Source organism: Anolis sagrei, chromosome 5 (genome assembly GCF_037176765.1).
Source record: "Anolis sagrei isolate rAnoSag1 chromosome 5, rAnoSag1.mat, whole genome shotgun sequence".
In the NCBI taxonomy this organism is placed as follows: domain Eukaryota; kingdom Metazoa; phylum Chordata; class Lepidosauria; order Squamata; family Dactyloidae; genus Anolis; species Anolis sagrei.
This window is the reverse complement of record NC_090025.1, coordinates 81,403,571-81,416,310: the sequence shown is the minus strand read 5'-3', so window position 1 is coordinate 81,416,310 and position 12,740 is coordinate 81,403,571. Positions and strand designations below refer to the sequence as shown.

Here is a 12,740-nt window from a genome sequence, read left to right as displayed (position 1 = left end):
CAGGAATCCTTCTGAAAATTCCTCTTATTGCAAGACTTGAGACAAGCATCATATAGTCTGGGCTCATATGTCTTCACTAGTTTTGAAGTGGCCCAGCAACCCATTATTATTAACTGTCCTATATTGATGGCATTGCAGAACTTACACTTTTTCAATAGATGCCGAGATAATGGAAACAAAAACTTCAGAAAATCTGGCAACATGAATTACACGTCAGTTTTCATTTTGATAGCAACAGGAACAACAAAAATCATAGAAATGTGTTAAGTGATTTTTATGTTAGGATATAAAGGTGTTTGACTAAAAAAAAAAATCAGCCTGAATCTTAACCTCAAGTTCACCTAGACAAATAGTATGTGATTCTGTATGCTGTATTTATGTAGATGTTCTTCAAACGTTAGACATCGGAACCAGATCTTTAAAGGCCTATTTGAACATATATGCTGCCTAGTTTGTCTTTTAAGAATTTTATTATTTGCATGATCTGCATTTGAGGATCATACCCATCATACTGATAAAGTAACATAAATAGCAAGCCAGCTACTATGTTTATAGAAATCATATAGAGTTTATTTGAAGTCATATAGCTAGATGTAAGGATTTTCCCCTGGTTCATATTTCCCAGAAGAATAACAGGAGAATAATAGGAAAATAACAGGATGTGGATTAAATACATACATTCCTGCTCGTAGATGTCAGAGTTTCCCAATTGAATTCTTTATCTATCTTTTCAGCAAGTTCCTAATGCCCACAAGGACTGGGTTTGTGCTCTTGGGCCCGTGCCTGGTTCCCCTGTGCTTCTCAGTGGCTGCCGTGGAGGCATTCTGAAGCTCTGGGATGTAGACACCTTTGCACCAATAAGTGAGCTGAAAGGACACGACAGTCCCATTAATGCCATCTGTACCAACTCCAGCCAGATTTTCACAGCATCAGAGTGAGTTATTTTAATGTCTTTCCTGAAGCTTCATTTTTTATTTTGAGAACTTGCCGTCCCCTACCTTGCATTGCTGTGGCCCAGTCTGGTGATCTGGAAAATACAGTAATGGTTTCTAATCTATGTAATTTCTTTATGCTTGTGGGTAAACAGTATTTCTTGTTGTTTCTTTGTCAGTGTTGATGTAGAGAGTGTCTGGTTTGCCTACTCTGGAACATGCAACATACCATTGTCCTTCTTTAGGGGTCCCTTTGAAATCTATGATACTATGTATCTCTCTGTGTGTGAATCATATCTATCTATCTATCTATATCTATCTATGGCTGGATGGCTCCTTGTCAGGAGGGTTTTGATTATGTTTTTTTTGCCTTGGTGAAGGGAGTTGGACTGGATGGCCTTAAGCATTTTCTGTTGGACAAAGGAGTTCTGTGTGGGAAGTTTACCCCAATTCTGTTGTTGGTGGGGTTCAGAATGCTCTTTGATTGTAGGTGAACTATAAATCCCAGTAACTACAACTCCCAAATGTCAAGGTCTATTTCCCCCAAACTCCATCTGTGTTCATATTTGGGCATATGGAATATTTGTGCCAAGTTTGGTCCAGTTCCATCATTGATTGAGTCCACAGTGATCTCTGGATGTAGGTGAACTACAACTCCAAAACCAAAGGACACTGCCCACCAAACCCTTCCAGTGTGCTCTGTTGGTCATGGAAGTCCTGTATGCCATGTTTAGTTCAATTCCATCACTGATGGAGTTCGGAATGCTCTTTGATTGTAGGTAAACTATACATCCCAGCAACAACAATTCCCAAATGACAAAATCATTTTTTTGAGTGGAGGCCATAAATTGGACTGTTAGGTGTCTTGTGTCCAAATTTGGTGTCAATTCCCCCAGTGGTTTTTGAGTTCTGATGGTAGCACAAACGAACATTACATTTTTATTTATATAGATGTATGGGCATATATAAACTGGAGAAAGCTTATTTCTCCTTCTATACTTACGGATTTAATTGTTTTCAAATGTTTTGCAGTGATCGAACTGTCAGGATCTGGAAAGCTCCCACCAACCTGGATGGACAGATCTCAGATCCTGGGGATACAAGTGAAGATGTGGCCAGTAATTAAGCAGGAGCTACAGTGCTGAACACCTCAAGCTGTGGTGACTACGCTCTTAGTGCAAATCACATTGCATTTAGTAGGCAAATGCTAGCAGCTGGGAAAAAAACTCGGAAGATAACAGCTCATCTCTGCTATTAAGTGTGTTGTGTTCTGCTAAAACTTCTGCCCTTAAGAACTGCCCCCGTGTACTGTATTTAAAACACTAGTCTGTTGGTTATATGTACGTATATGCTTGTCTCACATATAACGGCTGGATTTGTGTGCATATATAAGCCTCGTAATTTAAACAAATTGGAACTCTGTTGGCTTGAATGGCAGTCTCCCTCAAATACGAAAGTGCCCAGTGTACTTCACTCTCTGACTCTTCTCTTCAGCCGAATCTCACACCCACAGTCACATTGAATGTGCTGGTGTAGCTATAGCCTCACTTTTCAAGCCTCTAACAGAAGAGAAATGGCAGGAGTGGATGTCCTAAAAAAGTTTACTTATGTTTTGCTGCTGTAGAAGCATTAAGACTGAAGTTTCAGTAAGAGGGACAGAATACTGTCCTGACTGTCACGCTAACAATGGATGCCACGTGGCCTGTGTTAATTGTTAGCAAGCATATACACTCTTGTTGACCAAAGTTGTGGAGCTATGTCTACCCTGTGCTCAGGACTAGAACTAAAATGCTGTTGAACTGTAAACATTTTATTAGTGCTTTGCCTTCCACGGTATTCTTACAGAAATAGCTCGATATATTTTTCTTATGACCTGTTTCTATCACCCTCACGTGTTTTGTTCTGGATTTTTCTTTTTTTTAAAGAAGTGTTCTTTCTTTTTAATCTAATCAGATATGCTGCTAAATATGTTCTAAATATGTTTGTGAAACTTGGCAGTTGCCTAAAAGAACTGTACCAACTGTGTCAACAAAGGCCGTGTAAATAACTGGGTTGTAAAGAGAAACTATCTTAATAATGTGCCTGTGTGATTTTTTTTAAATGCTGTGGAGTGGAGATGGAATGAGAGAGATGTATAATTTATCCAGCTTTTTCAGGACATTAATTTGTAAATTCAGCAAGTTTTGAATGTTTATAATAGTCAGGAACCAGTGTTTTGTTGGGTTTGCTGGCAGAGAAAAGGGGCTTGTAAATGTAAAGCTTGTGGTAGTTGATACTTAAATTAAACAAAAAAATTGCACACAATCCAGACTGATCATTGTTACTTTTGTCACACACCAAGAGAAAAAAATCTCCGAGTTCCTGCAAGAAAGTTACTAGTGTCATGTTATGCATCTACTTGCCAAAGGCACCGTGGAAGAACCAGGTTTTAAGGTTCTTTTTGAATGTTTCTAGTGAAGGGGCTTTCCTGATCTCTACAGGTAATGAGTTCCAGAGTTGGGGAGCCACAGAGGAGAAGGCTCTCTCCTTTGTGCCCACAAGACGAGCTTGTGAGATTGGTAGGAGTGAAAGGAGGACCTCTCCCAAAGATCAAAGGGCCCGGGTTGGTCACGAAGGTAGGCGACTCCCAAACCATTTAGGGCTTTGTAGGTGATAACCTGTACCTTGAATTGGGCCCGGAAAATAAACGGATGTGTAAGTATAAAAAGGATGTGTAAGTATAGTTTCTTGGTGCAATCCAATGGTATCTACACTAATAATACTACAAACTTTCTCTGTATATAAGCTAGTGTTTGTTGATTGTTGTTATTCACTGCCATCAAATCAACTTTGATTATGAGAACCCTATTAGTGAGAAGCCTCTAAGGGTCCTTCCATACAGCCATATAACCCAGAATATGAAGGCAGATAATCCACTATCTGCTTTGAACTGGGTTATCTGAGTCCACACTGCCATATAACCCAGTTCAAAGCAGATCATGTGGGATTTTATACAGCTGTGTGGAAGGGGCCTGTTGGAATCACAGACGCCTTAAAAGGCCAGACTCAAAAGTGGCTTCAAAACAGAGTTTATTAACACAAAAGAAAAGGGACACGGAGGCACTTAAATGCAGTGTCACTGGTCAAAACTCAAGAAACAAACCAGACATGGTCTAAAAAGGTTAACAGAAATATAATCCAGATTAACTGGATGCAAAGAGCAACAAATCAAACAAAGTGATCTGAGGCAAAGGAAAAAGTCACAGTACACAAATGGTTAACAAAAGGAGCCAGAGGAAGAGAAGCATCGTCAGCCGAAGTCCAGGGTCGAAGCAGGAGAAATCCAAAACAGCGTAGCTCCAGAGTCCGCGGAAGCAGCGTCTTTAGCCAAACCAGTCCAGGTCCAGGAAGAGAGAAGTCCAAAGTCTCGAGAAGCCAATCTGGGTCAAAAACACACGAACGATCAGGAGGTCCAACACTGAACACGAAATAGGCAGCATCAAGTCTACAAGAGTCTTTCCCAATACACAGCACCCAGCACACGAACACACATCAACACCTTGCCTTCTGCAAAGACCCCTCATCCCTAAAACCCAGCTTTATCTACAAATCATCATCAAAAGATGAACTGACCACCGCCCCATCACTATCCCCCGCAGCTGCTCCCAGCTCTTCACGTGAATTCCCTTGACTCTCCCTCCAATTCCTCCATCTACTGTCAAGACTTAGATCCCCCCCAAGACTCAGTTGGATCCCCTCATTGCCAGTCTTCACCCTCAGAGAATCCCATAAAGGTATCACTAGTTGTTGGTTCCTCACAAATAGCTTGCACTTCTCTTATCTTAGTCCAATCCATGGTGTCTCCTTCTTCTCCTTCACTCATTGACCCATCATCCCCAGAGAATCCCTCAAATGACTCCTCATCTGTAGGTGCTGTAAGTATGTCCCGGATCCTCTTTCTCTGCTGCTCATCATCATATTCCTGCTCCCGAGTAACCCTTTTCCCCCTTCTGGCATCCATACTACTGTTTGTAACGTTACTCACAGTCTCTACTACAACAGGGCCTATGTCATCCTATCCTCAGCAGCCTTGCTCAGGTCTTACAGAATCAGGACCATTGCTTTGTTAATATGCAGAATGCCACTAATTAAAGAGCAGGGTTTAGTGGTGTATTCAGAGAGTTACATTGAATATAGTACTCATTCATTGTTGGATGATATGGACCAGGGAAAAATATATTTATTTCAATTCTTTGTCAATTTCACTGTGAAATACAGTTTTAAATAGAAGTGACATAAAGGACAAACACACACATTACAGCATGTTGCAATTAAAGAGGTAAGTGTAGTGTAGTAGTTTCAATTAGTGAGAGTGAGATTGGTCTGATGGTGAATACGACTGCCATTAACATTTGTAATGTGGGAATGTGTGGACAAAGACCTGTAGGATGGTACAAGATTTTTGGAAAAATGTGATTAAAGAAACAAACAAAATGATTGCTAATAAGGTTAAGAAAAACCCGGAACAGTATCTTTTTAGGGTTATTTTGAGAGAGAATTCACAAAGGAGATGAAGAAAATCCTATGATCCTTGCCAGAAAATGGGCTCATATTATAGAACAAGTAGTTCAGTTATAACTTGTCATGACAAAAGACTCTCTGCCTGTTTTTGAAATGTACTGTGGAGTGTGAAAACCAGTGGGAATGAAGCAACTTTCCCATCATTCATACTCAAGTAGTGAGACTCAGGTGTGTGTCCTTGGGTATATCTGCACTCCACACTTATCATACCACTTTAATCATCCTTGCTACGTCCTAAGGAATGCTGGGATTACTAAATAGAGAAGTACCTAGAAGCATTCTGAGAAAAGAGGAACTGAAGATGAATCTGCTTGGAGGCATTCAAGGTGCCCAGGGAATTATTTGGGGTTTGTCAATAGTGGGGAAATAACAGCTCTCTAGCTAAGAGAATTCATTGTAATCGTCAAACCACATTTCCCAGAATTATCAAAGTATCAAAGTGGTAAAAATGGATCTACTTGTGATGTGAAGACGCACTTCTGCTTTTCCTTAATGAACACATCCAGGTGTTTTACAAAAATAGTCACAACTGGTAATCTCTTCCAGCTGCAATGAAGGTCCTTCCTTTGTTGATAAGACTTGCCACTATTTGCAAAGTGTCAGTTTGTGGATAAGTCCATGGTCATGGCCTGGATGCTCTAGTTTATAAAGGCCAGTAGGTGATGTGCTTGGGTTATATCTACGCAATCATGAAGGGGAAGAAGATGCTTCACTTTCTTGCTCTTGCAGGTAAGAATTCAAATACACGGGAAGCCACTTATTTATTTATCGTGTCATCGGCAACCATACCATTGTATTACATTTCTAACAGAACAAAACAAACAAGCAGATAAAAAAACACAAATTTTGCAAACTTGGTAGTTGATTAAATGTCCTTTGACCAGTATCTGGCCTCTTGGAGTGCCACATTATCTGAGTGTGGACTCAGATAACCCAGTTCAAAGCAGATATTGTGGGATTTTCTGCCTTGGTATCCAGGGATATAGGGCTATGTGGAAGGGCCCTGGGTGTAAGAATGGCAGCTGGGATAGCCTGTTACTCTGTAGATGTTTTAGACTGCATCTCCCACACTCACCACTAATTGCCCTGGTTGACTAGGGTTTATGAGTACTATAATCTAAAGCATCTGGAGGTATCAAGCTACCAATACTTGTGGGCACATGGGTTAATTTTACAGCTGCAACTTCTTAACTACAGGTGTAACCACAATTGTGTAGAAGACTACTGGGAACTGACCATTGATGAGTGGAAAAATCCCAGTTTTATTCCCTAGTATCAGACAGTTTTGTGGTATAACTGTAACTGTATAACTGTAACTACATTGCAGTTAAACCTAGTATCCTAGAATCAGACAGTCCCTAGTATCAGACAGTTTAAAAGATCTGGTTGTTGACAACCTGGAAGTCTTCTATAGGGTCCCCTGAAGAGTTTCTGCCAGTTTACACCAATGAATAATACTAGGCTAGAATCTGAGCTTGGAAAAAGTTGGACTACGACTCCCAGAATGTACCATACAGCATACCTAGTGAGACTCGCCTGGTTGGCTATGGGAGTCCAAAAAGGAATTTTCCCAAGGTATGGGTGTTGTTTCCCCAGATGATGTTGCATTGCAGCTGTAAGCTTTCCTTGCAAACACCTGTAGCCATTGCAAGTTACAATCCAGCATTAGCTATAATATGGAGCCGTGGTGGTGCAATAGGTTAAACCCCTGTGCTGGTAGAACTGCTGACCTGAAGGTCAGCAGTTTGAATCTGCAAGACGAGATGAGCTCCCATCTGTCAGCGCCAGCTTCCCATATGGGGACATGATAGAAGCTTCCCACAGGATGGTAACACAACTGGGAGTTCCCTGGGCAATTTCTCTGCAGATAGCCAATTCTTTCACAGTAGAAGCAACTTGCAGTTTCTCAAATTGCTTCTGACACAATAAAAATATACAATTTTTTATTTTGATATATATAATCATAGAATCATAAAGTTGGAAGAGTCCTCATGGGCCATCCAGTCCAACCCCCTGCCAAGAAGCAGGAAAATTGCATTCAAAGCACCTCCAACAGATGGCCATACAGCCTCTGTTTAAAAGTTTCCAAAGAAGGAGCCTCCACCACACTCCAAGGGCAGAGAGTTCCACTGCTGAACGGCTCTCGCAGTCAGGAAGTTCCTCCCAATGTTCAGATGGAATCTCCTTTCATTGTTCCGCATCCTAGTCTCCAGGGCAGCAGAAAAACAAGCTTGCTCCCTCCTCCCTATGCCTTCCTCTCATGTATTTATACATTGTTATCATGTCTCCTCTCTGTCTTCTCTTCTTCAGGCTAAACATGCTCAGCTCTTTAAGCTGCTCCTCATAGGGCTTGTTCTCCAGGCCTTGCTTTGAACTGGATTATCTGAGTCCACACTGCCATATATTTCAGTTATTTATTTATTGTGACAGGAGCAAACAAAAACAGTTGTATTGCATTAAAAGTTTGAAGACTTAGTATTCTATTAAATGTTCTTTGACCAGTAGCTGGCCACTTGGAGTGCCTCTGGCATTGCTGCAAGAAGGTCCTCCATTGTGCGTGTGGCAGGGCTCAGGTTGCATTGCAGTAGGTGGTCTGTGGTTTGCTCTTCTCAACACTCACATGTCATGGATTCCACTTTGTAGCCTCATTCTCTGTAACTTTTTCCAGCTTGTGCTCCCAGCAGTTATTTGTCGCAGGCAGATGGTATTTATGGCACAGGTTCCAATGAATCATCTGAGCAACAGTGTTATGCCTCTGCTTGTAGTCTGTCCGCACGATCTTCTTGCAGCTGCTGAGGATGTGATTTATTGTTTCATCTGCTTCCTTGCAGAGTCTACATTTGGGATCTGTCGCCGACTTTTCAATTCTGGCTTTGATGGCATTGGTTCATATGGCTTGTTCTTGGGCTGCCAGAATCAGGCCCTCTGTCTCCTTTTTCAAAGTTCAATTTGTGAGCCACAGCCATGTTTTTTCTTTGTCAATTTGGCTTTCAATTTTTCCCAGGAACTGTCAATGGAGAGCCTTCTTTCGCCAGTTTTCTCTTCTGCTCTGGATTGTGTTTTACGGTATTCAGTCTTTGTCTTTTGCACTTGAAGCAGTTTACTACTATTGACTTCCCCCAATGTTGGTTCTTGACTGCCTTTCATATAATCTGCCAGTGTATGTTTCTCTTCTTCTACCGTTTGTTGCACTTGCAGAATTATTATTATTATTATTATTATTATTATTATTATTATTATTATGACACAAAAACACAGTATGTCACAGCAAATGAGATCTATATGCTGGATTTCGTATCACAAAATCACAAGTCGAACACTTCTCAAGTGTATTGTCGAAGGCTTTCATGGCCAGAATCACTGGGTTGTTGTAGGTTTTTCCGGGCTATATGGCCATGTTCTGGAGGCAATTTTTCTCCTGATGTTTCGCCTGCATCTATGGCAAGCATCCTCAGAGGTAGTGAGGTCTTCTCAAGTGTCTAGGACTATGTGATGTATTTTTAAATGATGTGCGCAGATCCAAGTAAGGTGGCCTTTTGCAGTTGACAGATCGTGATTTTGTTGATGTTTATTGTTTCCAAATGCTGGCTGAGATCTTTTGGCACGGCACCCAGTGTGCCAATGACCACTGGGACCACCTGTACTGGTTTATGCCAGAGCCTTTGCAGTTTGATTTTGAGGTCCTGATAACAGCTGAGTTTTTCCTGCTGTTGCTGTTGCTGCTGTTATTTATTTATTTATTTATTTATCGTGTCATCAGCAATCATTGTATTACAATTTTAACAGAGCAAAACAAACACACAGATTAAAAAGAAAAAGGGAAAAAAACACACAGATTTTGCAAATTTGGTATTTGGTTAAATGTCCTTTGACCAGTATCTGGCCACTTGGAGTGCCTCTGGGGTTGCCGCAAGAAGGTCTTCCATTGTGCATGTGGCAGGGCTCAGGGTGCATTGCAGCAGGTGGTCAGTGGTTTGTTCTTCTCCGCACTCGCATGCCGAGGATTCCACCCTGTAGCCCCATTTCTGAAGGTTGGCTCTGCATCTCGTGGTGCCAGAGCGCAGTCTGTTCAGCGCCTTCCAAGTCGCCCAGTCTTCTGTGTGCCCAGGGGGGAGTCTCTCATCTGGTATCACCCACGGATTGAGGTGCTGGGTTTGGGCCTGCCACTTTTGGACTCTCGCTTGCTGGGGTGTTCCAGCGAGTGTCTCTGTAGATCTAAGAAAACTATGTCTTGATTTAAGTCGTTGACGTGCTGGCTGATACCCAAACAGGGGATGAGCTGGAGATGTCTCTGCCTTGGTCCTTTCACTATTGGCTGCTACTTCCCGGCGGATGTCAGGTGGTGCAATACCGGCTAAGCAGTGTAATTTCTCCAGTGGTGTGGGGCGCAGACACCCTGTGATAATGCGGCATGTCTCATTAAGAGCCACATCTACTGTTTTAGTGTGGTGAGATGTGTTCCACACTGGGCATGCATACTCAGCCTTGCCACCAATGTAGGAAAGAAACCAATAGCCGGACAGCAAGAGATTGAGAACAACAACCTTCATGAGCCCTTTACATCTACTGAATTGGACATGGCTCTCAACAAATGTAAGAATGGCTGCTGTTATTAATCCAGCCACATTAAGGCCAATAGCTGCTTTTCTCAAAGAGCATTGTTTTGATCCACTAGTGGGCAGCAGAAGCTTTTGTTAATTCCAACCAAGAAATTATATTTGTTCCTTTGGCTCCCTCCTCCCCTCCGCTCCCAATTCTGGATACCTCTGTGTTACTTCAGATCTAGAATTAAACAGCTCAATTGATGTTTTCTCTCGGAACGGAGATTGTGTGGGATTGCATGTGTGTTTTTTCTTTGAGTTTTGTAAGCTGAGGAAAAACAATATGGGAAATGATCTCGCTCATTCGGAGCACATTGTTTTTGTTTGCAAAGAGGGATACAATGAGCAGCATTCTGAGCAGCACGCTGAAATTAACCATTATGCTAAATATGCCACAGAATACGCCTCAAATCAAACTGGGTTGCTGCTGAAGTGCACTTATCAAAAGAACAGCACAGCATTTTGCAGAATGTGCTTACCAAGAATCTTTGTAGCTTTTTATATTCCAAAGCATAGGCTGCTGCCTATGTTTTAAAGTTGAAAATGTCATGAGCAGTGTTGACATTTGAAAAGCAACTGAGATCTAGGAGTTGCAGTCGATCGCAAGCTGAAGATGAGTCATAGCTTTAAAAGCCATTGAGAGTCTAGGCTGCATGCAGAGGAGTACAGTACCTAGATCGAGGGAAGTAATAGTATCATGTTATTCTGCTTTGGTCAGGCCTCATCTGGGATACTGTGTCCAGTTCTGGACATGCCAGTTTAAAAGAGATATAGACATGCTGAAAGGTGTCCAGAGGAGGGCAATGTGCTTCAACTGCGCCCGTACCTTGGGAAGTCAGACTTGGCCATGGTGGTCCATGCTCCAGTAGGATAGACTACTGCAAAGCACTCTACGTGGAGTTTCCTTTGAAGACTGCTCAGAAGCTTCAAATAGCATACAACTCCCATGTTAAGTCAGCTCCACTGGCTGCCAGTTTGCTACCAGGCACAATTCAAAGTGCTGGCTTTGGCCTATAAAGCCCTAAATGGCCCCGACCCAATTTACCTGTCAGAACGCATCTCCCCCTACAAACCATCACAGAGATTACAATCCTCCGGGAAGGCCCTGCTCTCCGTCCCGCCATTGTCACAGGCGCAATTGGTGGGAACGAGAGACAGGGCCTTCTCGGTGATTGCCCCTCGGCTATGGAACTCCCTTCCTGGTGAAATCAGATTGACCCCCTCCCTCTTGTCCTTCTGAAGGATGGTAAAAACTTGGCTGTGAGACCAAGCTTTCAGGACAGGGCAATAAAGTGGCAACAGGAAAGATGACCAGGCCAATTAGATTTTACACAGACGACTACGACGGTTTTAAATGGTGTATTTTAATATTTTGATAAATGTGTTTAATGTTTATGTATTGTATGTGAATTTGTGTACCGGCATTGAATGTTTGCCATATAGATGCCTATAAAGCCCTAAACGGTTCTGGCCCAACTTACCTGTCCGAACATATCTCCTCTAATGAACCCTCCAGGACTTTAACGTCATCTGGGGAGGCCCTGCTCTCGATCCCACCTTCATCACAAGTATGACTGGCAGGGACAAGAGACAGGGCCTTCTCAGTGGTGGCCCCTCGGCTATGGAACGCCTTCCCTAAGGATATTAGATTGGCCCCCTCCCTTCTAACTTTTCAAAAGAGAGTCAAGACTTGGCTCTTTGAGCAGGCATTTCCAAATACAATGTAACAGACATAGGAAAGTGGAATGGTTGGATGGTCTTTAATAGGAGACTCTAATGTTAATGTTTTTACTGATTTTGTTATGGTTTTATTATTTGATGGTTTTTTTGTATTGATATTGTATTTTATGGTCTTGGTACCAACTAGTCGCCTGCAGGCTGAGAGGGATGGTATACAAATATAGTAAAAAAGGTAAAGGTAGTCCCCTGACATTAAGTCCAGTCATGTCTGACTCTGGGGTGTGGTGCTCATCCCCATTTCTAAACCGAAGAGCCAGCGTTGTCCGTAGACACCTCCAAGGTCATGTGGCTGGCATGACTGCATGGAGCGCCGTTACCTTCCCGCCGGAGCGGTACCTATTGATCTACTCACATTTGCATGTTTTCGAACTGCTAGGTTGGCAGAAGCTAGGGCTGACAGCAGAAGCTCACGCTGCTTCCCGGAATCGAACCTGCGACCTTTCGATCAACAAGCTCAGCAGCCCAGCGCTTTAACCCACTGCGCCACCGGGGGCTCCACAAATATAGTAACTAACTAAATAAATAATTTTTGCTCATTTTTTATACTTTTCAAGATTATAAAACACACACATACATAATGCAAATGAATTAAATGTAATGTGTTATTCATAAAGTAGTGAACAATGTGTCACACTTTCTAAAGAAAGATTAGAAACAATCTTTCAAGCTCCAGTCTTAAACTAACAATTGCACTCCTGAACCAGGGATAGTAGATTACATTCTTCAGTACCTTGGACAGGTGCTTTGTTTCAAGGGTTGAGTTGCTTGTTGAATCCTTAGTGAGCTCTAAAACTCCTCGGCCCTGTTTCTTGCTTGCACTTTTCTGGCTTTGAAGGTCCCTGGTTGCTGGATTTGGCTTCAGTGTCATGGCCGAAATACAGTATTTGAGTGATTTGTGCTACTGTTC

At 42.2% G+C, this 12,740-nt stretch overlaps 2 protein-coding genes across 12 annotated transcripts in view; both read left to right on the top strand.

Annotated features, from left to right (window-relative positions):
- KIF21A (kinesin family member 21A) overlaps positions 1 to 3,236 on the top strand; it is a 127,296-nt gene extending 124,060 nt beyond the window's left edge. For all 11 annotated transcript variants that reach the window (XM_060778404.2, XM_060778403.2, XM_060778409.2 and 8 more), the window contains 2 exons: positions 735 to 934; positions 1,965 to 3,236. In XM_060778404.2, coding sequence (XP_060634387.2) covers positions 735 to 934; positions 1,965 to 2,058 — 294 coding nt within the window. In that variant the 3' untranslated portion in view covers positions 2,059 to 3,236. The remainder of the gene's footprint in view (positions 1 to 734; positions 935 to 1,964) is intronic.
- Positions 3,237 to 6,168: 2,932 nt separating this feature from the next.
- LOC132777231 (sucrase-isomaltase, intestinal-like) overlaps positions 6,169 to 12,740 on the top strand; it is a 183,243-nt gene continuing 176,671 nt past the window's right edge. The window contains exon 1 of the mRNA XM_067468804.1: positions 6,169 to 6,221. Coding sequence (XP_067324905.1) covers positions 6,182 to 6,221 — 40 coding nt within the window. The 5' untranslated portion in view covers positions 6,169 to 6,181. The remainder of the gene's footprint in view (positions 6,222 to 12,740) is intronic.